Source organism: Elephantulus edwardii, unplaced genomic scaffold (assembly GCF_000299155.1).
Source record: "Elephantulus edwardii isolate Elephantulus edwardi_28Jun2011 unplaced genomic scaffold, EleEdw1.0 scaffold00077, whole genome shotgun sequence".
Taxonomy (NCBI): domain Eukaryota; kingdom Metazoa; phylum Chordata; class Mammalia; order Macroscelidea; family Macroscelididae; genus Elephantulus; species Elephantulus edwardii.
In genome coordinates this window covers 14,324,012-14,351,956 of record NW_006399827.1, presented here as the reverse complement: position 1 = coordinate 14,351,956, position 27,945 = coordinate 14,324,012, and the positions used below count along the sequence as shown (strand labels likewise).

Sequence of the window (27,945 nt, the reverse complement as noted above, 5' to 3'; positions counted from 1 at the left end):
ACCATACGAACTGAATTCAGAAGGGCAGTATATTCAATACTCTTCACCAACACTACAATTCAAAAGCATCTAGAATCTTTATTCATTGTCCAACTTCCAGACACATAAAAAGTTAATTGTAAATACCTTGGCTTGGGTCAGGTGCACCTTACTTAGGATTTACATTGATAGCCCTGCTTTTTAGAACTTTAGAGAGGTCTTTGACAGAAGATTTCCCCACCATATCGTGACTTTTAATACTCGTTTGTCACTCTGCCACACTGGTTTGTGTGTTGCTGTGATGCATGCCATCAGAATTTCAAATACCAGCAGGGTCACCAATGGTGGACAGGTTTCTGAATATCCAGGTTAAGACAGACACTTCTGAAATAGTGAGCTTTCAAAAATGTTACGGATAACAAAAGATTTTTGGATACAGTGGTAGAAGTTGAGCTCCCAAGACTGAAAGCACTCAAAATATGTCCCTATAGCGTGTGGACACTAAGCCTCTTGATACAAAGCATCATTGTAACAGTGTAGTTATGACAACTCTGGCCAGAGGGCATTAAAAGATTCAGAAGTTAGCAAAGGGCTTTGGCCATATAGGTATCTTAATTCATCTAAGCGGAATATATGAAAAATGTTTTTGTTATTACAATTATGTTGTTATTGCTATTATGTACCACGGAGTCACAGACTCAGGGACTTCACATCATTCTCCCGCGATGCAGATGGTGGTTTCAAACCCCAAGCCTTCAAGAGCTGCGCAGCTTCTTACCACAAAAGCTCCCTGTTATAATGACTGGGATATTTCTATTTTAAAAAGTAATTCCTTTCTAAAGAAAGTCAATCCTTTTGGTGTCACTTTCTCTCTGGTGGCCTAGTGGGTGGAGAGGTAGGTGTGCTGCTAACCCAACAGTGGCGCCCACTCTGGCCGTTCAAATCTTCCAGCCGCTCAGCGGGAGAAATCTGCGCGGTTTCCGAAAACCCACTGGAGGACCACTTCATCGGCTACCACCACCTTCCGTGTGCTCGCCCTCCAATCCCTGGCGCCCACCTCAACCCCCGAGGACGCCTCAGCAGGGTTCCGGGCCTCACGCCCCGTCGCCCCAATGCCCCAGTCTTCAGGCCCAGAGGGTGGAAGCCGAAGCCACGGTCCCTCCCACCGTCCGGACAGCCGCACACGACGCACCGCGTCACCCCACGCAGCAGACGCTCTGACCCTCCCGCCGCGCTCCTCCCGCCCATCCCGAGGTCGGGCCGCCTCCGCCCTTTCCGCAGTAACGAATCGGCGCCTAACTGGAAACGGCTCTGATTCAGAGGATTCTGAGCAGCGAAGGGGCATTGGGGAAAAAAACCCGTCAGTTATACTAAGTACCCTTAAACCCTCAATAGAAACTTTTATCTCCCTAAGAAACGTAAATGCGGTCTACAAGTAAATGGCCAAGTTGTGTCGAAAGTGCGAGTGCGGAAGCTCGAGCGCGAGGGGCGGGGCGTGCGCGGGACAAAGGGAACGAAGCTGCAGCTGCGGGCGCTGTATTTGCGCGCGGGTGAGTCTTTCGGACGGGGCCGGACTGGGTTGGGAGGGTGGCAGATTGTGAAGTCCTTGCTTGGCCGGACCCCGACTTCCCAGGAATCACTGCAGTTTAGGTTTGGCAGTGGGGCCATAGCTGGGGATCGGCTTCGGCCTCTTTGAGGCCTAGCAGTGTGATCGGTCTGTGGCCTCAATATGCCACACCCGGTTGCCCTCCAGAATTGATCCAGGCACCCTCCTGCATGCTCCCCCTTAGTTAAGTTCTGATAAAAAGCTTTGTCCTGTGCAAAGAAAGGACGCCCTCACCGGAAGCCGTCGAGCAAGCCATGCCCCTTTTTGTCCTTCTAGTCCTCGCCCCGGGGATGTGGTTTCCCGGTGGTCCGTGCAGCGACGTGGTCATTTACCGTGTGGCTTGGAATGAAGAGCGAATGCTCTGAAACAGTTTGGCCTGGGGTTAAAATCCAACTGTACCATTTTGTGTGGCTTGTGACAAGCTACCTAAATTGCTCGACACTTCTGTTTTTCAGTCTGTGAGATAGGGATAGTAGTGTGTTTGTAAAGTGGTTGTAACTGTCAGACGAGATAGTGTAGTTAATACGCTTCTTTTCACAACATTCAGCCTATACGGATTAGTATGTACCATGCCATGGGACTACATCAGGGATGAGCAAATGTCCAAGCCCATTTTTTTAATTACTAGACCGTCCAGTAGGGAAAATTAGTAATTGCAAAGTTATGACAATAAAGTGATGTACAGGGAGCTTACCAACACAGGATATTGACAGGTCCCAGAAAGTATAAGTAGGAAGGAAATCTGGGGCAGTGGTCTCAGCCTTAAGCAAAGAGTTGGGACATTGACAGAATAAGCAGCTTTTACTACACCTGCAATCTAAGAAATCTCCCAAAAATACAAAGTAGGACCCCAAAAGATCACTTATTTGATGTTTACTTGGAGAGATACCAATAGACATAGAAGTTTCCTTTTTTCTTCTTCTTAAAAGTGAATTTTTTTTTTGGTCTATTTGTCCTCTACAATTTTTATTTGAGCTTCAGGAGCTCTGGTGACATAGTGCATAGCACAGCTAACCACCAGTGGCTCCAAGGGAGAAAGCTGGGCAATCTCCTCCCATTTGATTTACAGCCTTGGAAACTGGCTGGTGTTGGTTCCCAGTCACAGCAATGAATTCAGTGAGTTGTGATTTGCGTTGACATAAGAAACCAGTTTTGTATGTATATGTATGTGTGCATGTATAACATGCAGCCAACTTGATGTTCCCCAGCAGCAGTCATCCTGACAGGTAAAAAGTAAGATATAATCTCATAGGTTTATGTAAATTGCTCAGCATCACAGATAAGGGGGCAATTTCTTCTACCCAGGTCACTTATAAGGAAAGCTGCATTGAGGAGATAAATTTGAAGCTTCTGAGATAGACTCTCTAAATTTATTCCCAGATAAATTACAGAGCTTATCATTTATAAGCTCTTAAAGTTATAAAACTAATTTGTTACCAGAAGAGACTTGTTATGGCTTATTATCATACCAATTCCCTTTTGCACAGCATCCAGGAATAAAATGCACTATTTTAATAGAAGTTGTTACCATAGTACCAAAAGTAGAGCCTGCCAATGAGGACGCTGTCAGTATCTGGTGGGCTTTGTTGGGTGAACCCAGATAATACATCAGCTCTATTGTCATTAACTTTTTATCAGTTTGATTAAATATTTTTAACAAAAAGATGATTCAATGTAATTTTTTAAAAATCCTGAAAGTACTTGTCTAATATTAATAGCCCCAGTGATTTTCTTTAGTCATTTAACTCTAATCCACCAAATAAATGATCTTCAGTAAGTAGTGAAAATAATACACAGACTTGATTAATACAAGATAATGTAAACTTACTTTACCTACAAATACCAGTTGAACTACCCTATTCTCTAGGAAAACATCATATGCTTGCTGAGTTTTGATTCTCTTTTTTTTTCCTTTTTTTCCTTTTTTTATTTTAGTGTCTCAGATTCATTCTTAAGGAACTGAGAACCTAAATCTTCCAAAATGTCAAGTAAGTTTCATTTTTTTATATTTCTCAATCTTTGTTAATAAGAGACTAATGCCCTAGCAAATGGGAATTCCAAAATACGCTCATTTTTTTTTTCTTCAAAACAGGACCATTGGTAGTTTTGTTGCATAGTATTATATCTCAGTTGTTTACAAGAAGTTATTTATTTTCTTTCAAACAGAAAGACCATCTTATGCCCCACCTCCCACCCCAGCTCCTGCAACAGTAAGTTTTAATTTTCTTGTTAATGTAATAGCCAAGTCTGGCCTTGATACAGAAACCCAGATGTCTTCCAGTGACAGTCACTCAATCAACACACCAATATGAAAAAGTCAGCTAAAAACCAGCACCTCCTACTAAATAAAATCACTCTTTGCATCTTACCTTGAACCAACCCCAACATTCAAAGAAACATACTGCTGAAATTCTGATATCCTGTGCTCAGTTTTTGTTTTTAATGGGAAATAAGTGACAAATTTAAGACTTCTCTCATTAATCATTTTTAATTCTTTGATTAAGTTGATATTGAGTGAATGCTCATTCTGGCCTTTTTTTTTTTTTTTTTTTTTACCAAAACCCCTAACCTTCAACTGGTTACAATTTTCTCTCCTTTTTTGGCTATATAGTTTTTGTATTAAACAATAAAACATCTAGTTACAGTATACACTCACTGTAAGCCTTTATTTTCAAGCTGTTCAAGTAAGAATTTTAGTATCTTTGGGACTGAGCTTGCTATTGAATTTTATTTCACTCTAAATAATTTTTTTTTCATTTGAGAGTGTCTTAATATACTTGAGCTAGTTTTTTTTTCACCCAGCAAGCCCTGGCCCTACTTTAAACAGCATGTAAAATAATTGTCCAGTCTACGAAACAGATATAAAATTAACTCTTTAGGCCTTGATGAAATAAATTGGGTTTTAGTGTTTTTTTGGTTTTGGTTTTCTTTAAATTTCTTCAAAAACAACAACAAAACACTATTAATATTGGCCATATCCTGCAAAACAGCTTCTTTAACAGCAGCTAGCTTCCTTCTGCATCCCTGACCACCGAAATCTCAGCCTAGTATGCTTTTCACTACCACTTAGGTCCCTCTGTATTTTTCTTTTTTTTGACTAAACAGCTCCTCTTATTTACTAACCCTCAGATGTATATTTTAGTTACCTTTATCAGCAATTTTCTTTTTCCTCAATAAGATGTTTCATAACAGGATACTGTATCACATGTTCTCAGTTCATTTTATATTCTATGTAGTCTCTAAAGTTTGTTCCAGTAGGGATTAAAGTCCAGTGTTTGGTTGTTTTGGTTTGATTTTTTTTCTTAAATCACAGACCATTTCTTATGATCATCTCCATACCACCCTAGTGGCTACACAGGTGGAGTTGAACAATTGAGATTCCTGACCTCAAAGACTAACCATGTACTTCAGTTTTTTAAAATGGTATAATTGTAATGCTTTAGTTTCCTTTTTTTTCTTTTTCAGTACCCTCACATATTTTTCTTACATTACTGCCTTATAATTGCTAAACTGTGATCCTTAATGTTTACACAACCTTTGAAGGTGCCCTTTGGATGTAAATACTTCCTCTTTGACAATGTCTAATACCTTGAGGATATATGTGACTTTTTGAGACTAAAACAACTCAAAAACCAAGTATCCCCCTTAGTCTTATATTTACAAAAAGATCTTTTTGCCATTAGTTCTTTTTCTGTACTGTTACCCTTTCACATTGACACAGAATACAAAAGCGTAGGGATTAGGACATCTAACAGAATGGATATTAAATGAATTATTCTCTTCCCCCCCCCATTACTTCTTCCACTACTATCATCACCACCACCACCATCAGCACTATCACCCAAATGGACCATTCTCAGTAATATATATTTTTGTGCCTATGATATCTCATCTGTGTTTTACTTAAATATGCTTAATTTGCGTCTTTCATAATTATATAGACTAGAAATTTATCAGTCATTCTCTTCTTCTAAAGACTATAGATTATAATACCTGCTTGAATATCTGTCTTTTGGACGCTAAGACTGTGCAGCAGCATGTTTTAGAATATTGTGTTTATTTTGTAGCAATTACAATATAGCTGGGATGTGTTGTTAAGTCATACCAAGTTATACAATTTAGGACTGATACTGTTAATTGCATGTTAAAATGAAATTGCTGTCACTCTTTGTATTGAGTCTCAATAGGTGAAATAACCTACTTTGGTCTCTCTGCTGCATAGTTTTTATGTATTACCTGCCTTGATTCTCATGAACATTGGATGTCAGTGTATTAACCATGAGGGCACTGCTATATAAGAGCCCATTTATGATCACATCAACACTTCCTTCACAAAACCCGAGAATTTCGTTGCTGCAGTGAGCAGTGTGTTTTGAAAGGACTATCCTGAAACTAGATGGAAAAGGAAAGTTCAAGTATGTCAACTTGAAAAATAGCTCACATTAAGATTAAAAAAATGTTCATAATTGAGCTATGGAAGATGGATCAAAGAAGAGATGGAAGAGAAAAGCCTGTAAAGTAGTCACTGGGTTAAAAAGATCAGATAGCACCCCAGAATGAAATCCATGCATTTCTTACAAGTCCTTGTTTTGAAATCATGTATGTGACATTCATGAATCCAACATATGTTCTTTTCTATTGACAACTTCTGGTTTCCTGATTTGAGTCTCTTCTCATTTTTCACAAGATATTATATACAACTGTCTCGAAAGCAGATCCATTCCTTGTTTTTGTTTTTACTAGATGAATACATTGGTGGCATCTACATAACTGTCAAATAAGCTGTGTTTTGTTTTGCATGTAAATTGTTTCAGACTTGTAGTTTATCGCATTTCAAGCCTTCCTCTCTCAACCGTCATATATTGCTGAGTTAAGCTGTGGATCGTAAAGTAATCCTGAATGTTTGAGACATTTCAGTGTATTGCTTTTCCCAAAACACAAGCCACATACATTCATATTCATTCAAACACACCTCCCCCTGTAGAAGAATAAAAGCAAACACTTTTAGACAGGTTAATTTTCAGCGAAAAAAATTTTCTCAGTGAAAGAAAAAACAATTACAACACATCATTGCTTGTTTGAGTTCAGGTTGCTTTTGCATGCCATATGCAGATCATTTTTCATTTCTATGTTTTCCTCGTTTGAGCTCATTTCTCATTCGTGTTTTTGTCTCATTTGTTTCCATCAGCAAATGCCCAGCACACCAGGGTTTGTGGGATACAATCCATACAGTCATCTCGCCTACAACAACTACAGGCTGGGAGGGAACCCAGGCACCAACAGCCGGGTCACGGTAGGAGAATCAACTATTAACAGTATCCGGCAAACAACTGGAATTGGCTAGAAATGGCTTCAGTCAGGTCTTTTTGAATCATAAGCACAACCATTAAATTAAAAAAAAATAATAAATCTGGATTTACAACTATTTTAAATATTTGTTGTGCAGTCTTAAACAGGGAAAAGAAAAGAATTTGCAATCTGGATGTGTCTGTGGATCAAAAGAAAAATCCATTCTGTTTGGTGGTTGGTAGGATTAAAATCTTGGACACTTGATGCTTATTTATTATGTAGACAAAACTAGAATTTCTTTTTTAAAATATCCCTTTTGACGTGAAGAGTATCTCATTTCTCTAAGGTAATTGGCATTAGGTGAAGGAACTCAGATTGGTAAACTATACCGTGCTTACAGACCTGGCTTTTTTCAAGGCTGGACAGCTTTTAACTGGCCTTACCAGAAGCTTTAATTTAAACTGCTGCTCGTAATTATTTACTGTTTGGATTTGATAGCTGACCTTTTGAGATTAATTTCCCTGCAGTGAAGAAAAAACCCCAAACAACTTTTTTGTTGTCATTTTAGAATGAAATTAGCCTGAAAGTGCCAGTTTAGATTTATAAGTAGAAGTGCATTTCTGGTTCACAGGACAAGGTTTATAATTTTTTAAACTTCAAATATGTCATAGAAATGTTCAGTGTAAGGTGTCAAAATTGAATGATACCCTTTCAAACTTTTTAGAAATTTTGTGAATGTCATTCAGAGAAGTTTAGATTTCAAAGAAGCAAAAGAACCTTGCTCTTTTAAAAAACCGTTACCAAAAGCAAATGTTTTAAAAATCCAAGTACCTACATGCATTGGAATGTGGTATTGGTGAGAAATGTATACACCCCAGAATAGCTATAAACATTTTAATACCTGGTTCCCATTTGCTATATTTGTTGACAAGAAATGCTTTCAATTAATGCAACTTTGAAGAGGCCCTCTCACCCTGTAGTAATATTCGAGCAGATAACGTGTAATTATCAAACTGTATGTCTATCTTGGTAAGCATATTGCTTAGCTCGATAGGGTTTGTTCGTCTAAATTTTTCATTGTTTTACATAATTTGTACTTCATAAGCATATCAAGTTTTATGTGCCATGCATATTTCATGGTATCGCAAAAGAATTCTGACAGTGTGTGTATGTATGCATTTCATAATGCATACGGTTTTTATGTGCATCAATACGTGTTTTTTCCCTGGCCTAACCGTGTTGTTTCACTATTGTAACGGGTGACAAAGTTATCAAATAATAAAGATTGTTTTCATTTAAACAAGCAGAAGAATTTATTTTAGATCGTGTTAATGCAGAAAATTATTCATAAATTATAATTAATAGTTCTATACAGTCAGCTCTTGATTATCTATGTTAATGGCATAGAAATGGCAGTACCTGTAATATTAGAAAATTTATTGACTTTGTTGTAAACATTTTGTTCTTGGATGTATCTGTTGATAAAGTGAGATCTTTAAGTGGTGACTTAGATTTAAGAGTCAGCTACAAGTCAGCTCATAGACTTAACTAGGAAAAGAAAAGGGTACTTCTTGGAGGCTTGTCTTGCTTGGTCAGGTCTTGTTCTTACCATTCTTCTCAGGGATGCTAGAGCCTAGTATTTGGAGTTGGTGCCAGCTTCTGAAGCATGGTTAGGAATGGACAATTTGATACTTTGGATTTTTGTTATTTCCTTTGTATAGTCCCCTTAACACCACATTTTAGTATACTGAAATCACGATTTAGACTTCATACTTGAAGGGCCTTTAATAATGTAGAACTTTTTAGCTTGTCCTTTATCCTTTAATCTTAAAATATATTTCAGTGACCTTCCTTTTAGGTCATTAAATCAATCTCTAAGAAAATTAGTATGCCTACTTTCTCATATTTCATTTCTGGTTTTTTATTATTAGATGCCATTGATTATGCTCTGATCATAAAGTATTTTAAGGTAATCCCTGTCTTCCCCCACCCTTGCCCCTTCCTGCCTGGTATTTGCAAATCTTGCCTTACCCAGTGATTTGAATAGATAATTCTGTGAAGTAGAGGGCTTTCTGCAGATTACGTAGAATATAGAGTTTCTTTGATAACTAGTGCACTTGGATAATCTTCAAACACCAAACACTTTATGGACCATCTTGAGCCCTTTTGAAGTTTTATGATACCTCTGAGATGGAATTCAGTTCTAATCAGTTCTTAATCCAAGTGATGGTTAGCATTCTCTTAAGTACAAGATGTGAAAACAGATTGAGACAAAAATGTTAGAAACAGCATGTTTTTCTCTGCTTGAGTGGAAATATACCTTAGGGTGGAAGAACTTTTGAAAGCTAAGGATTGGAAAGGAAACAATGTAGATGAGATAAATCTCACAAAATCATACATTTTATTTGTAGTTAATTCCTAATTCCTTACTATTATGTAAACAGCGTTTTGACAGATTGCCATCTCATGCAGATTGGAAGCAGAAAGGTGGGAAATGGGAGGGTTACTGTGGCAGAGCCTAGTTTCCTCATCCCTGTCAGCATCATTAACACCAATAAAGAACAAGCTAAAAAGGCAAACATCCAAGAAATTTGACACTGAACCATTAGTAAAAAAAGGACCAACAGTTTTTGAAACCCCAGGATTGTAGCAATTTTTAAGAGTGGAGAGATGCATATGACATTTTAGAAAGATGTTTGGCTGAGACAATGAAAAAAAAGTGGTTGTTTAAAGACCTGAATCTTTAGTATCTCCCAAAGTGACTGGAATGTCACGTAGTTGTTGCGACTGTTTAAGATTGTTTTTTTAATATATTGATTGGTCAGTGTTGTGAAAACAAGACCTCAATATGTGGATGATTTATGTACCTTCTTTCAGAAGAAAGGGAGAAGGAAATAAGCTAATTCATTGCTATCCTAAAATGCCCTTCTTTTAAAATAAAAGGAAATCTTCATTTGAAAAAAAAAATCAAAGCAAGTACTATATTTTCCGTTAAAGTTTTTTAGTTCATTCATGAAACTATAGATATTTTAGAATTCTTTACTCTTTAAAAAAAGTTAGCAGTGATCTATCTTCAGCTATTGGCACAGCTTTAGATGTACTTGTAACCCACTTGATGAAATGCTAAAATTTGTGCTAGATACCAGTTACTGATTTCTGTGTATCTCTTCTCTCTGAATTCATGACATACTGTTGGCCTTGGGAACGTTCCCTTGCCCTTTGAGAAACTGTTACACAGCTCTCCCCTTACTGGCCGCTCACACTACTTACTATTGCTGCCAATTTCTGTCCACCGGGGGCTAAATCCAGGGTCTGTCCAATAGTGGTCTCTTGATGAGATATGGTACGAGAGTGCATGATCCCAGTAGAAAAGGACACAGGATGGGCTAATTTCCTGAGTCCTTGGAAGAAAAATGGGGCCCCAGGCTAAAATGGAGAGGTATCCCTGGCATCTTGCCACAGCATAATGTTGTTGTTGTTGTTGTTGTTGTTGTTGTTATGTGCCATCGAGACACCTGCAACTCATACTAAAGAGTCATTATTGAGGGCCTCCTGACAATTTTGAGGAAATAAAGTGTGATTCAGCCTTGGGTTGATGGTTTTGGTTTTTGTAGTCTGGGTCCTTTGTCATCTCTAATTCCTCTTTGTTAAAGTGAGATTAGACTTTCAGAAACAGGTACTCTTAAATTAGAGTTACATGAGCTCCTACTGGAAACTATGAGGAATGTCTTACCTAGATACTAACACATAAAAATAAACGAGTCTCTTGTCTTTCTGTTCCCTTCCTGTTTCTTTCTTCCGCATTTTCCTGAATCATCTTCTCATTCTCTTTTGTGCTTATGCCCAGTGTTGCAAATACTGTATCAGTGCATCTCATTAAGACCTAAAAAGTCTTAATCAGGCCCTGTATCTTCTGGCTATTTCTGGTAAACTGTGCTGTGATTGGGACTTAAGGCAGAGAAAAGTCTGAATTTGGTTTCCTCTTTCTTGATCCCCTTTACAAGAAAACTACTAGACATGTATGGAGAATTTAAACGAAATAAAGTCCCTTGTCTTGATAAAGTGATTTTTGTTTTCATTTTTTAATCTGGAAGGTAGTTTTTTGTTGTTTATTTGAAAGTAATTGCTTGAATTGTACAGAAATATCCTAAGCCCCCTGTAGACGACTTGATTGTGTTAACAAAGTTCAAGCTCTGGTGCAGCAGCTGTTGAGTCCCTTTGGTGTACCACAGAAGGAAGCGCTGCCCCCTCCCACACCATCCTGACAGCCATGGGTGTGTTTGAACCCATTGTTGTGCAGATAATCAAGTGTTGACTGTATGTGTAGTAGGAAATTAAGTAAAACAAAGGCTGCCAGGAAATACTCTAAATGTCAAGTGTTTGATATATAACCATATATTTTCTATGTATGGATTATTGTTGTAATGTTTTATTTGTTCTTACAGCCAGGTTGTCAAAGCAGTGGCAATAAGCTGCTCAGTAAAACATTTAAAAATTTTGTACTGACAGTCATTTTCTTTTTGTTTTCTTTTGATGTGAACATTTCTGAATTTTCAATGATAGCTATTTTCAGTGGAGGAAATATAGGAATCTTGTATCCATGGACGAGTAGAAGAAAGGCGCAGTAGAGATTTTAAGGGACTCTCTTTTCAGTTTACTGGTGAACTCTTTGCAATTGAATAATGTATGTATTTAACTCTTTTGTAGGCATCCTCTGGTATTACGATTCCAAAACCCCCAAAGCCACCAGATAAGCCGCTGATGCCCTACATGAGGTACAGCAGAAAGGTAGGCATCTGGTCCCCAGACGACGCGAGGGCCTCTTCTTTCTCTGCATCAAATTTCAGATTGCCTAAGCCAGCTTTTGTAAATGTCTTCAGAGGATAAAGGATAAAGAATTGGCATTTTTAGAAGAATAAATTCTGATTTCAAAAATTATAGATATAAAATCTTAACAAGATAAAATGATTACCTAAACTCACAGAATCCTTCAACAGAAGTATATAGCTACTAAGGAACTGTCTTTTAGAGAATATTTAATAGTCTGAGAAAAATGTTCATTGAAAAAGGAGATACAGGACTATATCTATTAGTACACTTATAACAGTAATCATGTTTGAAGAAAAAAGCATGGCAGTGTTTTTCAATGAATAGTAAACTTACAGGATTTTATTTTCTCTGTATTTCCCGGGGCTTTCCAGATATAATATAGATACATATATAAAACTAGACTATATTATGTAGAATTGGACTACATAGTTGACTTATAAATATGTATTTGTGTATATTCACTATATTTAAAGACAGCATGTACTTTAACTATTGTTTAAACTGCTTTAAATTTGGGGGGATATTTATTGTATTTGACAATATGGTCTTGTATTATGTAAGTTAGCTACTTTCCTTCCACATTATCTTAAGATTTTACAGTGATTGGAGGTGTTCTTGACTATTAACATGAATTATCTATTCCACTAATGGCTGAGATATGTTTCAAAATAATCAAGTGTAAGTGTAGATGAAATAACACCTCTCCAGATGTTAACACTTGTTGAAGTAGGATGATAGGTACATAGAGATTCATTATACTGCTGTCTCAGCTTTGTTTATGATGGAAGCTTTCATAAGTCTTTAAAGATCATCAATTGTAAGCATCAGCGTTGACATTTCATCTATTCCATTTTGAAGGTCTGGGACCAAGTTAAGGCTTCCAACCCTGACCTAAAGTTGTGGGAGATTGGCAAGATTATTGGTGGCATGTGGCGAGATCTCACTGATGAAGAAAAACAAGAGTATTTAAACGAATACGAAGCAGAAAAGGTATGTTGGACGCAGCAATGGATTGGACACAGTGTAACATGCATAATGATGGCTTGTTACTTATAAAAGATTTGACCAGACAGCTAAACCAGATTGAGGTTCTCCCTGCCTTGGTCAAATCTCATGGTCAAATTTCTCTCAAAATCCTTGTCTGTGAAGAAGGAGATTCATTATCACAATGCCATGCTTTCATCGGAGTTTGATAGTCAATGATATAATACCTTATACAACCTGCAAAATGTTAATTGTAAACTGAAAAATGTTTTCATTTCAGATAGAATATAATGAATCTATGAAGGCCTATCATAATTCTCCCGCATACCTTGCTTACATAAATGCAAAAAGTCGTGCAGAAGCTGCTTTAGAAGAAGAAAGTCGACAGAGGCAGTCTCGCATGGAGAAAGGAGAGCCGTACATGAGTATTCAGCCTGCTGAAGATCCAGATGGTAAAGAAAAAGGACATTCCTTTATGCTTTCTGTGAAAATTACCAGAAACCTCCAGCGAGTTTTAAGAGGCTTTCAAGTTCATTGCACAGGAGATTCCTCATCCTTCTCCTGTGGAGTAGCTGGTGGATTTGAACAGCCTCCCTTTAGGATTGCAGCGCAGCTTCTAGGCCACCACCTAAAATAATGAACTAGGGTAATACAAGTACAGAAAGTAAAGTGTAATACTAATAAATACAGAGAATAGAATACAGAATAGAATCAATATTTAATGTTAAGCAGAATCAGCAGTGGTAGCAAACCTAAATTATAACGAAATAAGAAATGAGTTGACTGATATCAGTAAATCTGCAGAACTAAAAAAAGAAGATACTGTCTGTAAATAATTGTGACAGTAGGGGTCGTTGTAAGAAAAGGCAAAAGCTAACAGCATAGGAGCCATAAGTAAAAAGAAACTTTAATAATGTAAGAGATAACAGAAGCTAAAGAGATTCACTCAGGTTATCCTCAAGTATTTCTCTTCTCTGCCTGAAATTTATTACATTTTTGGTTTGTAATGTTTTAAAATTTCAGAAAGGATTTTTTTTATTTGAATGAAAGTTTACAAGTTACTCTGATTTTTTTATTCATTTAATCATAGACCTTTTATAACATTTATGATTGATTAATTTGAATAAAAGTTTACAAATCGATTTTTCATTCAACTAGTCATAGACATTTTCTAAATCATTGATTTTTCATTCAACTTTTTATAGACATTTTCTAACAGTAATTATAATTGATAATGTAATTACTTGAGTACAGTGTCTAATCAAGCCTAGGGAGCTCTGGTAGCCTCGTGGTAAGGAGTTGTGCAGTCAGCCCAAAGGAATGCAGTTCAAATCCACCAGCTGCTGTGTGGGAGAAAACTAGATAGTCAATTCCCATGCAATTTATTACCTCAAAGCTGAAGAGTCAGCTACGAGTAGATCCTGACTCAACAATACACAACAACAATAATCAAACCTTATTAAATACTGCCTTTCCCTTCACCTACCATCTGTTTCTTAGACTTCCCTCTTCCTCTTTTCATTTCCCAGGTAGCCACCCAAGAGTGATTCTGAGGGTAAACTTTTTCTTAGTTTTTTTATTAGAGTGATTTTAAAGATCTTGGGAAGAAAGGACAAATAATTACGATGCCAAAGTTAAACCTTGGTCTTTATTCCTCAGAACTAAAAGGAAATGTTGAGCGGTGGAAATGCACAGTAAAGCCATGAGAAACGTAGCATCTCCACAAACACAGTAGCTGCCAACTTCTGTTAGAAGCATGACAAGATACTTGTCATCCTCCACACAAGACAATGAAGACTTTTTCCCTTTTTATTTTTTTAAATGGCATGCTGGAGAGAATATTCACAAGATGAATAAAGAGCTGGTTAATAAGTAGAAAATACAAGCAGAAAACCTATTAAAACACATAAAAGACCAAGGAAGGGAAAACTTCCTATATAAATGAAAACAGAAAAAACAAAATCTAAAAGAGATGGTGATAACACAAATAAATGTACCATAGATAACTTTAAATAAGAATGTGAGCAACCCTTAAAAAGATTTCTTTTTCCCCCCCTATCCCAAATAATTTTAATTGTGCAAGTATATATCCTAGGAGATTATACAAAATGAAGCAAGATGATCGGCCAGCAATTTATAGCCGCCTTATTTTGTGCTAATGAGCAATTTTGGAAACAACTAAGGGAGGTGCTGAACGCTGGCAGAGCAGCACGGTATAGGCCTGTGGACCAGGGTTCCTGAGGGGCATGGTGCCTTCACCTTAGAGGCTGAAGGCAGCGCCAAGATATTTAGGTGAGATGTAGAAGAAAAAATTTTGTTTTAATATTGTTGTTGGCACCGTTATGTACCATCAAGTCAGAGCTCCAGCAGTTTTTCAGAGGCTCTAAGCCTTGGTGTGAAGGGCATAGAGTAGAGACTGAGATTACAGAAACACTGTGATATGATGTTAGGGAACTCTCATGGCTTAGTGGTAAAGAGTTGAGCTGCCAACCCAAAAGCAGCCAGTTTGAAACTACCGGCTGCTCCTTGAGAGAGAGGGGCAGTCTACTCCCATGCAGTTTACAGCCTCTGAAAATACATTGGAGGGTCAGCTATGATTTGTTCCGGTTTGATGACACATAATAGCATTAACAGCAGATCAGAACCTTGCCCTGGCTTGCATCCTCAGAATCTGCGCCGTGCCCAAGCCCATTGTTGCCGTCACTGTGTCCATCTACCTCCTTCATTGCCTTCCTCTCATTTGCTGTTTAAAATAAGCATGTTAATCAGATCCACATATTGTAGATCAGTTACAAACTGTGTATGTAAACTTTGGTGTAAGAAAACAAGGTAACACCTTTACTTTCTGATAGTTATATGAAATTTGGTGGCAAGTGGATTGATAAATTCTGGAATCAAAATTACTTTCCTATAAAATAACTTTTGAGCCTTAGTAATTTTTTTTTTTTTAATTTGGTGGAATGTATACACCTGTTGCTAGTTACTGTCAGGTTTAAACTAACTCATAACTGACCTTCCAGCCAGTTTTCAAAGGCAATAAATCACACAGGAGGAGATTGCTCATCTTTCTTCCCCAGAGTAGCTGGTGGATTCGAACCTTGTGCCTTTAGGTTGACAGCACATCTTACCACTAAGACATTAGAGAAAGTGAATATTGCTAAGAGATATTTCCTCTGCAGTGAGAAGTTTACAAATGGGCATTTTCATTACCTTAATATTTAGTGGCAGGACACCATTGAGTTTGTATTTATTTGTCAGTTCTTAAGTCATTGCCAAGAGAATGAAACAGTTGACAAAATTGTACTTGCAGCTATTATGTGCATTCTTCAGATTCATTTCCAAGCCAAAAAATACAAGATTGTATTTCATTTGTATTTTCAGCCAAGTCCTTCTGAAATGCTCATCTTCATTTAAAGGCGTTTTTTTGTTTTGTTTTTTCCCCTGAAACCAGTATCTTAACCAATGAACATAGTGCGTTTGGCCTGTGGAGAACACTGATTGGGTGATAGCCCCAGGGCTCCTATGATGCTCCTCAAGCCCACATGTTAGGCCAGTGAGGGCTACAGCTCCTTGGTAATTGTTAACATTCTTACACTTTCCTGTTCATCATACCTAGTGACCTCATTTCCAGAATACCTGGTTTATTCCAGATTATGATGATGGCTTTTCAATGAAGCACACAGCCACCGCCCGTTTCCAGAGAAACCACCGCCTCATCAGTGAAATCCTCAGTGAGAGTGTGGTGCCGGACGTCCGGTCAGTGGTCACAACGGCTAGAATGCAGGTCCTCAAACGACAGGTCCAGTCCTTAATGGTTCATCAGGTAAAGATACGAAACGTTGATTGTGGTAAAATAGGGCCGTGCCATAGTTCCTGGGTCACCAGATTGTGCCCCGTGCGTGAATGTGCATGTTAAATATTTCTGTGGTGAGCCTAACCTGTTTCTGATTCAGAGAAAATCTTTAAGGGAGTATACCTTTCCCAGAGCTTTATCATCTCCCATTGATAATAACTTTGTCATTAAAAATTGTAATGTAGCACCTTAAATTTCAGTATTTGTTAAGAAATGTTACCTTAAGATTTTTTATTTAAACTCATTCTTCTTGCCTACACTCTATGTTTTAAAAATCTTAGCTAGTTACACCGTATAATAATTTCAATTAAAAACTATTCTTTGGTATTGTGTATCTATTTATCAAATTAAAAATGTTAGGGAGGGGGAAGATTAATAAAAGTTTAGAAGCTTGTCTCTGGACAAATAAAGTTAGCACCCTCCCCCCACCCAGAAAAGTCTTTTGCCGTATACAGTACGGAAAAATGAGGCTTGTTTTCAGTGTTTGCCATGTGCATGAAATTAACTCAGTGATTATAAAGCCTTAACATGTATTTTTATATTTTACAGCGAAAACTAGAAGCTGAACTTCTTCAAATAGAGGAGCGACACCAGGAAAAGAAACGGAAATTCCTGGAAAGCACAGATTCCTTTAACAATGAACTCAAAAGGGTATCAGCTGAATATGTTAACTTGGCTTTTGTCATTGCATTCGCTGCTTTTTCCAAAATGACGTTTGAATAGAATGCTTTTTACTTTGAGATGAGGTTAAATTTGCTATAAGCTGTAAGATCTTTGTAAAATTATTCCCATTTTTTCCCTAGAGAAGAAAAATATCACAGAGTATACACATTTGTACTGGTCCTGTAGACTCTGTAGCCCTCGGTGCTTTCAACTCCCATGCAATCATGAATTGTTTTCATTTTAGGGAGATTTGTTTATCAGATTTTTTCCCCATTAGATGTATTTCACAGTTTGCAGTCCATATCAAAACAAATCTAGTATTTGATCCCCTGAAATAGAAGATGAAAGCCATATTCCAGAATTTTCAATATGTATCATGGCTGTTGTTTTTTTGCTCTTAATGTACATGGCTGCTGAGGTTACTGACAGCATTTTCTGTCAGATTGATGGTTACATAGACACAGGAACTTCAGAAAAAATGTACAGTCACATTTTTTTCCCTCCCACTTACATATAATTTGTATAGAAGAAACTCAGTTTTTTTTACTATTGGGATTTTTTTTTTTAATTTTTATAATATTTTAGTTTGCTTACAAAGTTCGTATGCATTGTGTTTCACACTATCCTTCATTCACATTGTGTTTCATACAACCATTGCCATTTATTATATTTTATAAAAAATGAACCAACATTGAACTATGCCCACCCTTGCCATTTTTCGAGATCCCACTGGATCTTTCCCATTTCTTTTATCCACCCCTCCCTCCACCCACCAAATTGTCTGACCCTGTGATTTACCCTCTGCGCATCCTCACCCCTCAGCTCCCCCCCTCCCCTCCTTGGATCCTCACACATGTTTTACGAGTTACCTTTCTAGTTCTACAATTATGATCTTATGCAGTATTTGTCCTTATGAGACTGAGTTAGTGCGTTCAATATAATGCTCTGCCATCTCTCACAAGTTATGTAGTAATTTTTTAAATCTTGCCCCTGAGTGCTGCATAATATTCAGTTGTGTGAATATACCATAATTTCTCAATCCGTTCAGTTGCAGTTGGACATTTGGGCCGTTTCCATGTTCTTATGATGGTGAATGATATTGCTATGAACATTGGTGTACAAATCTCCATTTTTATCTCAGTTCTAATATTCTCAGGGTTTATTCCTAACAGTGGAATAGCTGGGTCATATGGAATTTCTATATTCAGCTTTTTGAGGAAACATGAAACTGCCTTCCAGTACCATTTTATAATCCCACCAACAGTGTTTGAGAGTACACATTTCTCCACATCCTTTCCAACATTTATTACTTGCTGTCCTGTTAAACTTTGCCACTGCTACTGGGGTAAAATAGTATCTCATTGTGGTTTTGATTTACATCTCTCTTGTTGCCAATAATTTTGAGCATTTCTTCATGTGTCTGTTGGCCATCTTTGCCCACTTTGTGATTGTGTTCTCAGTGTTTTTTCTTGTGAAGACCCTATAGGATTCTGTAAACTTTGGTATGAGACCCTAGTCTGAGATGGTATTGCCAAATGTGTTTTCCCAGTCAGTAGGGGTTTTTTTTCCACTGTGTTAGAAAGTGTTTGATGTGTACAGGGATTTAATCTTTAGAAGGTCCCACTTATCAGTTTTATCCTTTCCTTGTGTTTTAGAAGAACATTATTAAGGTTTTCTTTTTTCCTGACTACCAGTTGTGCGGTTTGAAGGTAGAAGTGGACATGGAGAAAATCGCAGCTGAAATTGCACAGGCAGAGGAACAAGCCCGCAAAAGGCAGGAGGAAAGGGAGAAAGAGGCAGCAGAGCAGGCTGAACGCAGTCAGAGCAGCATTGTTCCTGAGGAAGAACAAGCCGCTAATAAAGCCGAGGAAAAGAAAGACGACGAGAGCATTCCAATGGAGACAGGTAGCCTACTGTCTGACCCCAGAGTAAATGTCAAGGGCTGGAAAGCGGTTTGTAAATTGGACTCTGTGGTGGTTGTTTTTAAAATGCTTTTCAGAGGGCATTATAATACCTTGCCTCTTGAGTTAAACTCTACATGTCCTCTCCACTTTGCTTGAAATAGTAATCTATCCATAATGGTGATGGTGTTTTGTGCTGTCAAGTTGGAACCAACCCGTAGCTGATCCTCCAGCGGGTTTTCAGAGGCAGTAAATCGCACTGGAAAAGATTATCCATTTCTCTTCTTCAGAGCAACTGGTGGACTCAGACCACATTCCTTTTGGGATTGCAGCACAGTTTCTTAACCACCAGGCCAGCAGAGCTCCCTTCTATAAAGGGTTCCGTTAAAACCTTAGTACACAGTAGCAATGATAATGTTGTTTTTGGCCTCGCAGTTTGAGGTCTAATTTTTTTTCCAGACTGGTTTGTGCCATTTTCTGCCTTGAGAATGTAAAGGTGTAACAAACAGCTCAGGAGTCAGGCAGATCTAGGTGATAGTGGTTCACTACTTGTTCACATTATGACTTTGGGTATTATTTTGTCCCCATTTTCTCATTTATTAGTATTCTATATCAGCCTTTAAGACTATAAGTTAAAAATTAGTAAAAAACATTAAGTATGTCAAGTTTGACACTGAATATTTTAATTGCTAATTTTATTTAAACAAGATACAGTCATTATTCATAAGACTGATCATCTTTGGTGTCTTAGAACAGGGTTCGCACCCTTCTTATACACTTGTTGTTATAAGTAAAGTTTTATTGGAAAATGTTTTGTACCATGGAGTCTGAATTGACTTATAACTTACTCTCCAGCAGGTTTTCAGAGGCAGTAAATCGTGTAAGAGGATTGCCCATCTTTTTCCTGTAGAGCAGCTGATGGATTCAAACTGAGTTTGAGTCATCAGCGTAACTCCTTACTGCTAAGCCATCAGAGCTCACTTAGTAAAACAGCCATGCCTATTTTTGTACACACTTTCTGTGTCTGTTTTTAGGCTACAGCAGTAGGTACAGGTGAATAATTGGAACAGAGACAATCTGACCCACACAGCCTAAAATAGTATTGTCTAGTCTTTTACAGAAAAAGGAGCTCTGTTGGGCTCAAAGAGTCACCATTCAGATCCACCAGCTACTCCACAAGAAAAAAATGACAGTCTGCTCCTGAGCCATTTACAGCCTCTAAAAACTCACTGAACGGTCACCTTTAAGTTGGTTCCAACTCTGTGGTAATGAGTATGAGTTTGTTTTATAGACAAATCCTAGAAAATTTTAAATTCTAGGTTTGCTGATTTTCCTGATTGAAAGATTCCCTCAAAGCAAAAGTTAGCATGTAACTTGTGTACAGTGCTCATGAAATCAATTAGGACTTTGAAATTTTGAGGTCACTTTTAACTTCTGGCACAGTTTAGATCCTGCCCAGTTAACTGTGTAAACAGAATAGAACTAAAAGTAGTCATGAGTAGTAGCCAGGGACTTCCTGGACAGCAGTTAGAATAAGTATGATAGCAGTGCAGACTCAGATTTGTATAGAATGTAAATATCTCTACCAGATAGTTCTACAGAATTTAATTCAGCAGATTAACATTTCAGATAGTCAAATTCTAAGTTTCATTATCTGAATCTCTGGGTTTTGTGTTTTCTTCTTTAATGAACATGATTTTTATCTTAACAAATTTAGATCATATACATTTGCATGTGCATCTGTGGTTAAAGCAAGAGGTTGAAAATTAAAGTTATGGGTCATTGTTCGTTTTACAACCAGACAGCATACTCATTCCCTACCTCTATTTTGTCATCTGTGTATTGAGTGTCTTATTTTTAAGACCTTTACGTCTTCAGTGAAAAATACTCAGATTTTTTTATTCTTAGTTTAAGAAAATTGTGACTTTTCAGTAAGAAACTTCATGCTCTTAATTTTTCACAAGAAATAATTTTGCATTATATACTTGGTTCATATTTAGATTTTTAAATATTTACATTTAGAAGATCAAGTGTTTATGAAGAAAAATTAGATTCTGAGTCTAGACATTGTTGGAAGATGTAGAAGGGCTGGTGGCTGTCTCCCTGGCCAGTGCCGCTCTAGAGAGCTGGAGTCACTAGAAGAGTTTATTTTTGTCCTGGAACTGACAGTAAACATATGTGCTTACAGAGGAGGCCCATCTAGAAGAAACAGCAGAAAGCCAACAGAATGGTGATGAAGGCACATCGACTCCGGAGGATAAGGAGAGTGGTCAGGATGGGGTTGACAGTATGGCTGAGGAAGGAACCAGTGACAGTAACACTGGCTCGGAGAGCAACAGTGCAACGGTGGAGGAGCCGCCTACAGATCCCATACCAGAGGACGAGAAAAAAGAATAAATGTTGCCTTGTTTTATGTGTTCTAAATACTTTTTTAAATGAAGTCATGCCTTTTTGAGTTTTAATGGTGTTCCGTGGTTTGTGTATTTTTTTTTCCTTGTTCATATTACACCACCAAAGGCTTCTTAGCATCATGGGCCGAATGGCAGTCACCCTTTTTTAAGCGGTTGTGAAGGTGGCTTTTTGGATCTGGTTTCTGGCCCTCAGCCTCAGAATTTAGATTGAAAAATGCCAACCTCTGTTAGAGAATTATCCTTTGATGCTGCAGAATCTCCCCTTTGAATGCCTTGTTACAGCTCACTTGGGTGCTTACCAAAGTCATAGCTTTAAAACCTTCCCCAGCCCCCACCAACACTTCCTCAGAGTCCCCTTTGCAAGGTTTACTTCCTCCAAGAGTAACTTCTTGAAAACATCTTATTTGAGTGTATGTATTTGTTGACACACTTCCATCAAAGTCTCAGCTACCATGAGTTGTGTTAAGGAGTCACTTGTAGCCTTGGACTACGCTTGGATCATGTTGGTCTGGAGTTGTAGCTGTCTGCATAGTTAATTACTAGTTAAGACGTAGTCATTAAAGTGAACACAGCACATATACATTATGTCTTTTTCTTGGGTATGGTTTGGTAAATTTATCACTGTACAGAAAAATTATTTTTTACCAAGTTTTCCAAAGAGTAACTTAACAAAGCTTAAAAGAATTGAATATTCTTGTAATGGAGCAAAATAGTACCCCGCTCCAGAAGAAAAGCAGCTGGGAATGAACTCCTCATCCACTTCAAATTGTCTTATTGGAATGAAAACATCCGAAACCTCAAGGCTCAGGATCCCACAGATCAGAGCTACCTTTTTCATAAACTTTGAGTAAAGTCTTGGAAATCAGAAGCAAGATTAAGTTTGTGACACGTATTTCACAAAAATTAGAATAGATTTTTCCCAAATAGTGGTATATCTAATGGAATATGTTTCTTAAAGGTCCAAATGTAATAAAAAAAGAAAGAAAAACAAAAGTCTCAGTGTTTTTAATGCAGTGAACATTTGTATGCAAAGCCAAGCATATGATTTTTTTACTGGAAAATAAATATACTAGTATGGAGTGACTGTTCACAGATAGCTGTTAAAATTTGGCAGACTGGGAGCCCATGTCTTGTCCAACTGTATAATTATTACAGCAGGAAGTGTAGTTGTACAAGCCACTTGTGAAACTCTGTTCCCTTAGAGTCATATTGTATATGCAGACTAGTTTTTACAGGGGAAAAGTTTCTTTTCCTCTTTACCGATGAATATGAAGATAGTGCTAATATATGACTGTCTGAAAACCTGGCTAAATAATAACTGTAGACTTTGCTTACATGGAAGCAGCTTCTATACCAGTATGACTTCATCCTCATGGCTCAGTACCACAGAGTAATGCTCCTTGAAGCACTCAGCTCTGATTCTACTCTACCTTCAGCTTCGGGAAAGTGAGGACAGTTAGGAAGCCGAAAGGTAGACACAGACAACCTTGGTGCTCTTCTAAATAATGTGTGCAGTCGTCCTGCTTTCTGGTTAATCAAAAGACTGCTAATGTATCAAATATGTTTCTGAGGGGTCACGAGTTGCAGGATGAAGAATTTAGCCTTATTCCCAACAAATCAGACTGTTTCAGCCAGACTAGCTGAAAGTGAAAATGGAGCATAAAGGTGGTTGAATACTATGGGTGAGAAATTGCCAGAACAAGATGTGTGGTTATTCTGTGAGAGGGTGATGCTGTTTCCTCTGCTAAATGAGATGGCCCTGAGTATAGGTAGAGCAACATTGCTCATCTAAATATGCAGTTGGTTTAAGAGTAGAAAGTCAAATGGGAGTTCAGAACTTAACTTTAACCCCTAGGGGAACAGACTAAATGAAGATGGGCCTTTGTCATAAAAATATAAACACCACCAATGTTTCTCTTAGAATGTGAAATACAGTAGCAGTCTTATTTTTTCCTATCCCCACAGGCATTGGGAAGGTCCTGCTCCAAAAAAAAGATTTGTAGTACATTTGTTTTAAATGTGAACACATACGTATGTCTGAGGGCTTAAATGTTACTGATTTTAAGCAGTAGATGACAAGTTCTCTGTAGTCTTATGTTCTCATAGGACTGTTAGCATGTTTTTTAGTGTCTCTTTCATGTATAGTACAGGATAATGATGTATTGTGGAAAGCAGAACTATTGCGAGAAGTAACCAGAGGTGGTCTCATGTTAGTACTGTGCATGTCCTCTCGAAAAGATAGAATACATTGATTCACTCTATTTGAAAAGACAAATCTAAGGCAACGCACATTTTTGAAGTTTTACTAAATCACATTTTCTGCTCTGATCCTTCATATTAGATACTAGGATTTTAAACAGTTGGTGCTGACAATGTGAAACTCCCATTGCCTGCAGTTAAAGCTTTGGTTTCCCATGAGAGCAGGCAGTGAAGCCAGGATTACACTTTGTTAAATCCTTTTTTTAAAAAGCATTCACTTCTACCCCCAAGCACTGCCACACACAGCCTCCCCACCTGGTCTTAGCAAGTGCATGAGTTTTATCTTGTTTTCTCACCGCTGGGCAAATCTTGCTGGAGCAACAACAGTTGACTTCTTACTGATCTGCACATTACAGGGCTTAATGTCTTTGCAAATGCAAATTCCACTCTGCAGTAACAAGCTGCAAGGAACTCAACCTTTTTATAAGAGGTGGTGCTGAATTATAACCTGGCTTACTATGGTAATGTTAATCATATCAGGTAAATTCTGAATTTAGTAGGAGAAAACAGTATCTAAATGTATTTGTAATTTCAAAACTTTTAACATTTAGTTGAACTATCTAACCTCATTCAGCCTGATAATGCTGCTATTGTTCACTCCAAGGACAGAGTCTTAGTGGCAGATTTCTGAGTGTGAAATGATGGAACTCTTGATTTATTAGAACCTGGAGAAAGGATGAAAGTCACACAAGTGTTGAGGACTTTTGTTCATAGGGTCGCTATGAGTCCTCTACGACTAGATGGCACTTAACAACATAGAGAAAGACCAATTGGCTTAGTGGACCAAAAGTGATGCTACCAAGCCAAAGGTGGGTGACTAATCTGCCGCCCTCAGGCCTGTTTTTTAATTGTGCTTAGACAAACATTCTTCTAGGTCGTATAGCCCTGGTGTGTCCACTTGCCATATAGAGGTAACCGGTGGTTGTCGTGAAGCTCAACACTGACACTCACTGGTGTGTCAAATGTGATAATGGTTACCCATGGTGGACAGTATTTGGTGGAGCTCCCTGATTAAAATAAGCCTGGAAGCAGGAGTGGCATCCATTTCCGTAAATAGTTTACCTCTGGAAACCCTATGAACTTGAAGAAAGGATGAAAGTCACACAAGTGTTGAGAACTTTTTTCATAGGGTTGCTATGAGTCATCAATGGCTCGATGGCATTTAACAACAACAACATATCTCTAAGGGAGCTCTGGTGGCCTAATGGTAAGAAGCTGGGCTGTAATCCCAGAGGCACACAGTTTGAATCTGCCAGCTGCTCTGCAGGAGAAGGATGGACAATCTTCCATGCGATTAACTGCCTTGGAAAACTTGCCAGAGGGTCAGCTATGGGTTGCTTCCAACTCAAAGGTGCACAACATATATCTCTAGGGAACTTGAGTGGTTTAGTGGTAAAGATTTGCACTGTCAACCCAGAGGCATGTGGCTCTAAGCCATGAGCTGTGCAGTGGGAAGAACATGGGTAATTTCCCGTGTGGTTTAGCATCTCTGAAAACCCACTAGAGGGTCAGCTATGAGTCGCTTCCCACTCCACAGTACATAACAACAACCTACATCTGTATTATCTTGTTAAGCAAAATTCTGATTAAAAATGCAAGACCATCAGCTATCAACAAGCCCAAAATATGTGTGAGAAAATCTTGCCATCCCTGCTGCTAAGAATTCTGACTGCACTTCTTCCATAGTTCTACACCAACATCACAATTCAAAGGCATCAATTGGCACAGGACAGAGCGGAGTTTAGGGCTGTTGTACATAGGGTCGCTATGAGTCGCAGGCGACTCGACGGCACATAACAACAACAACAACAATGGTCCAGCAGAGGCCATGAGGAAAGAGGACGCTTATCAGCAAGACGGATTCACAGTGGCTGCAACAATGGGCGCAACCAGAGCAGCAGGGGGCAGGATGGCACAGGACTTCATTCAACGCCATGTAGGGCCCCTCTGCATCAGAGCCAACTCTATGGTACCGAACAACAGCCCACTACCAAGTGTTTTAACAATCTGATTTAAAAAAAAATACTATAGTTACAAGAAACCCAAATAGATTTACACAAATGGAGAAATATACCATGTTCTTGGATGAGAAGACATAACATTGTGAAAAAGGCAATATTGCCAAATGTAATCTGCAAAGTGCAATGCCTATCCAGCTACCATCAACATTTTTCAAACAACGCAGAAAGTAATCACCAACTTCTTCTGGAAACAAAAAAAGATCTTGAATAAGCAAAGAGATACTAAAGATCTTGAATAAACAAAGACACTGAAGAAGAAAAAGCAGAAGGCCTTACATTTCCTGATCTCACAGTCAACTACCCAGTCATGGTAATCAAAACTGTGTGGTTGAAGAACAATGACTGATGGAATACAACTGAGGAACCAGACGTAAATCCATATACTTAGGGACAGCTGATCGTTGAAAAAAACAAACAAACAAACAAAAAGATAAAATCCATTTTAAAGAGACTGTGAAAAAGAGTCTCTAACAAACTGTGCTGGCAAAATTGAATGTGTATTTGTAGACAATTGAAACAAGACTCATGTCTCACACCACATAAAAAAACTAACTCAGGATGAATCAAGAACCTTCATGTAAAAGCTAAAACTACAGAGATCATCAGAGAAAAATTTGGGTCAAACTCAGGAGCCCTAAGAAATGGCATCAGTATAAAATAATAATTGATGCACAATCAACAGGAGATAAACTAGATAGTTGGGACCTTCAAAAACTTAAATCCTTACATGCAGCAGAGTAAAAAGAGAAGCTGCATATTGGGAGGGAAAATACTTAGCAATGGCATACCTGACAAGAGTTTCATCTCTATAGAAAACCTCAACACCTCAGCAAGAAAAAGAAAACCCAACTACAAAGGAGTCAAAGGATATGAACAGACACTTCACTAAAGAAGTCATTCAGATTACCAACAAACACATGAAATGCCCACGATTATGTGCAGCTGAACTGGAAATGACTCATTGCTGACTCTCCAGCAGGTTTTCAGAGGAGATTGCCCATCTTTGCCCTGTGGAGCAGATGATTAATGGGAACCTGCCTTTGAGCTGGCAGCTCATCTCCTTACCCACTAAACCACCAGAGCTCCCCCATTACCTATTGTTGGGCCGTTATGTGCCATTGAGTTGGAACTGACCCATAGCTGACCCTCCAGTGGGTTTTCAAAAGCAGTAATCACACAGGAAGAGAATACTCATCCTTCTCCCAAGGAGCAGCTAGTGGATTTGAACTGTGTGCCTTTGGGTTGGCAGTGTAGCTCCTAATCACTAGGCCAACAGAGTAATTAAAACAACTGTGTGATACCATCTCACTCCAGCAAAAACAGCAGTGCTCTAGAAGACATTAAACAACAAATGCTGATGAGGGTGTGCACAGATTGGAGCTTTCAGAGACTGTTGGTGGGGATGTAAAATGGTGCAACCATATACGGAAAGTAGATTGGCACTGCCTTCGAAAGTTGGTAAGAGAAATAGCATTTGGTTCAGCAATCTCACTGCTAGGCGTATGTCCCAAAGAAGAGCTGCAACACAACTCATGTATTCACATCCACGTTTATTGCAGCACCATTATATGTTGTTGTTGTTGTTGTTATGTGCCATCGACTCTTGTACAAGGGCTCTAAACGCTCTTCTATCCTGTGCCAACCTAGCCATCTCAAACGCACTTACTCCCACCGCTCCAGTCACAGAATCGATCCATCTCATCAAAGGTCTTCCTTTCCTTCACCGCCCCTCCACTCTGCCAAACATGATGTCCCTTTCCAAGGACCAGTCCCTCCTTGCAACATGCCTAAAATATGTCAGACAAAGCTTCAGGATCCTTGACTCCAAGGAGTAGCCTGGCTTCACCCTCTCCAGGACAAACCTGTTTGTATTCCCAGCAGTCCATGGTATAGTCAACATTCTTCTCCAGCACTACAGCTCAAAGGCACCAATTCTCTTTCTGTCAACCCTATTCACTGTCCAACTCTCTGATGCATAGCACGTAATTGCGAAGACTTTAGCCCGGATCAGGTGCACCTTAGTCTCCAGTCTGACATTGTTGCTCTTCAGTACTCTTGAGAGGTCCCTCCCAGCTGACCTTCCCAATGCAATTTGTCTCTTGATTTCCTGGCTGCTGTTACCAAGAGTGTTGACTGTGGAGCCAAGTAA

At 38.4% G+C, this 27,945-nt stretch overlaps 1 protein-coding gene across 4 annotated transcripts; it reads left to right on the top strand.

Annotated features, from left to right (window-relative positions):
• Positions 1–1,459: 1,459 nt before the first annotated feature.
• SMARCE1 (SWI/SNF related, matrix associated, actin dependent regulator of chromatin, subfamily e, member 1) lies at positions 1,460–22,494 on the top strand. 4 transcript variants are annotated; one of them, XM_006889422.1, is made up of 11 exons: positions 1,460–1,529; positions 3,521–3,573; positions 3,752–3,795; positions 6,774–6,878; positions 11,582–11,662; positions 12,563–12,694; positions 12,969–13,140; positions 16,339–16,511; positions 17,091–17,192; positions 18,899–19,109; positions 21,294–22,494. In XM_006889422.1, the coding sequence occupies exons 2-11, from the start codon at positions 3,567–3,569 to the stop codon at positions 21,500–21,502; spliced, it is 1,236 nt and encodes a 411-aa protein (XP_006889484.1). In that variant the 5' UTR covers positions 1,460–1,529; positions 3,521–3,566; the 3' UTR covers positions 21,503–22,494. The 4 variants fall into 4 exon arrangements, with proteins under 4 accessions (XP_006889484.1, XP_006889485.1, XP_006889486.1 ...); XM_006889424.1 differs by lacking the exon at positions 6,774–6,878 and having other exon boundaries at positions 1,485–1,529; positions 21,294–21,508; XM_006889423.1 differs by lacking the exons at positions 3,521–3,573; positions 3,752–3,795 and having other exon boundaries at positions 1,470–1,529; positions 21,294–21,787.
• The last annotated feature ends 5,451 nt before the right edge of the window (positions 22,495–27,945 follow it).

Bases quoted from the DNA above. Each gene is read 5' to 3' on its own strand.
- SMARCE1 (XM_006889422.1), top strand. The intron at 12,695-12,968 runs GTATGTTGGACG...TTTTCATTTCAG, and splicing joins ACGAATACGAAGCAGAAAAG to ATAGAATATAATGAATCTAT. The intron at 13,141-16,338 runs GTAAAGAAAAAG...GGTTTATTCCAG, and splicing joins GCCTGCTGAAGATCCAGATG to ATTATGATGATGGCTTTTCA.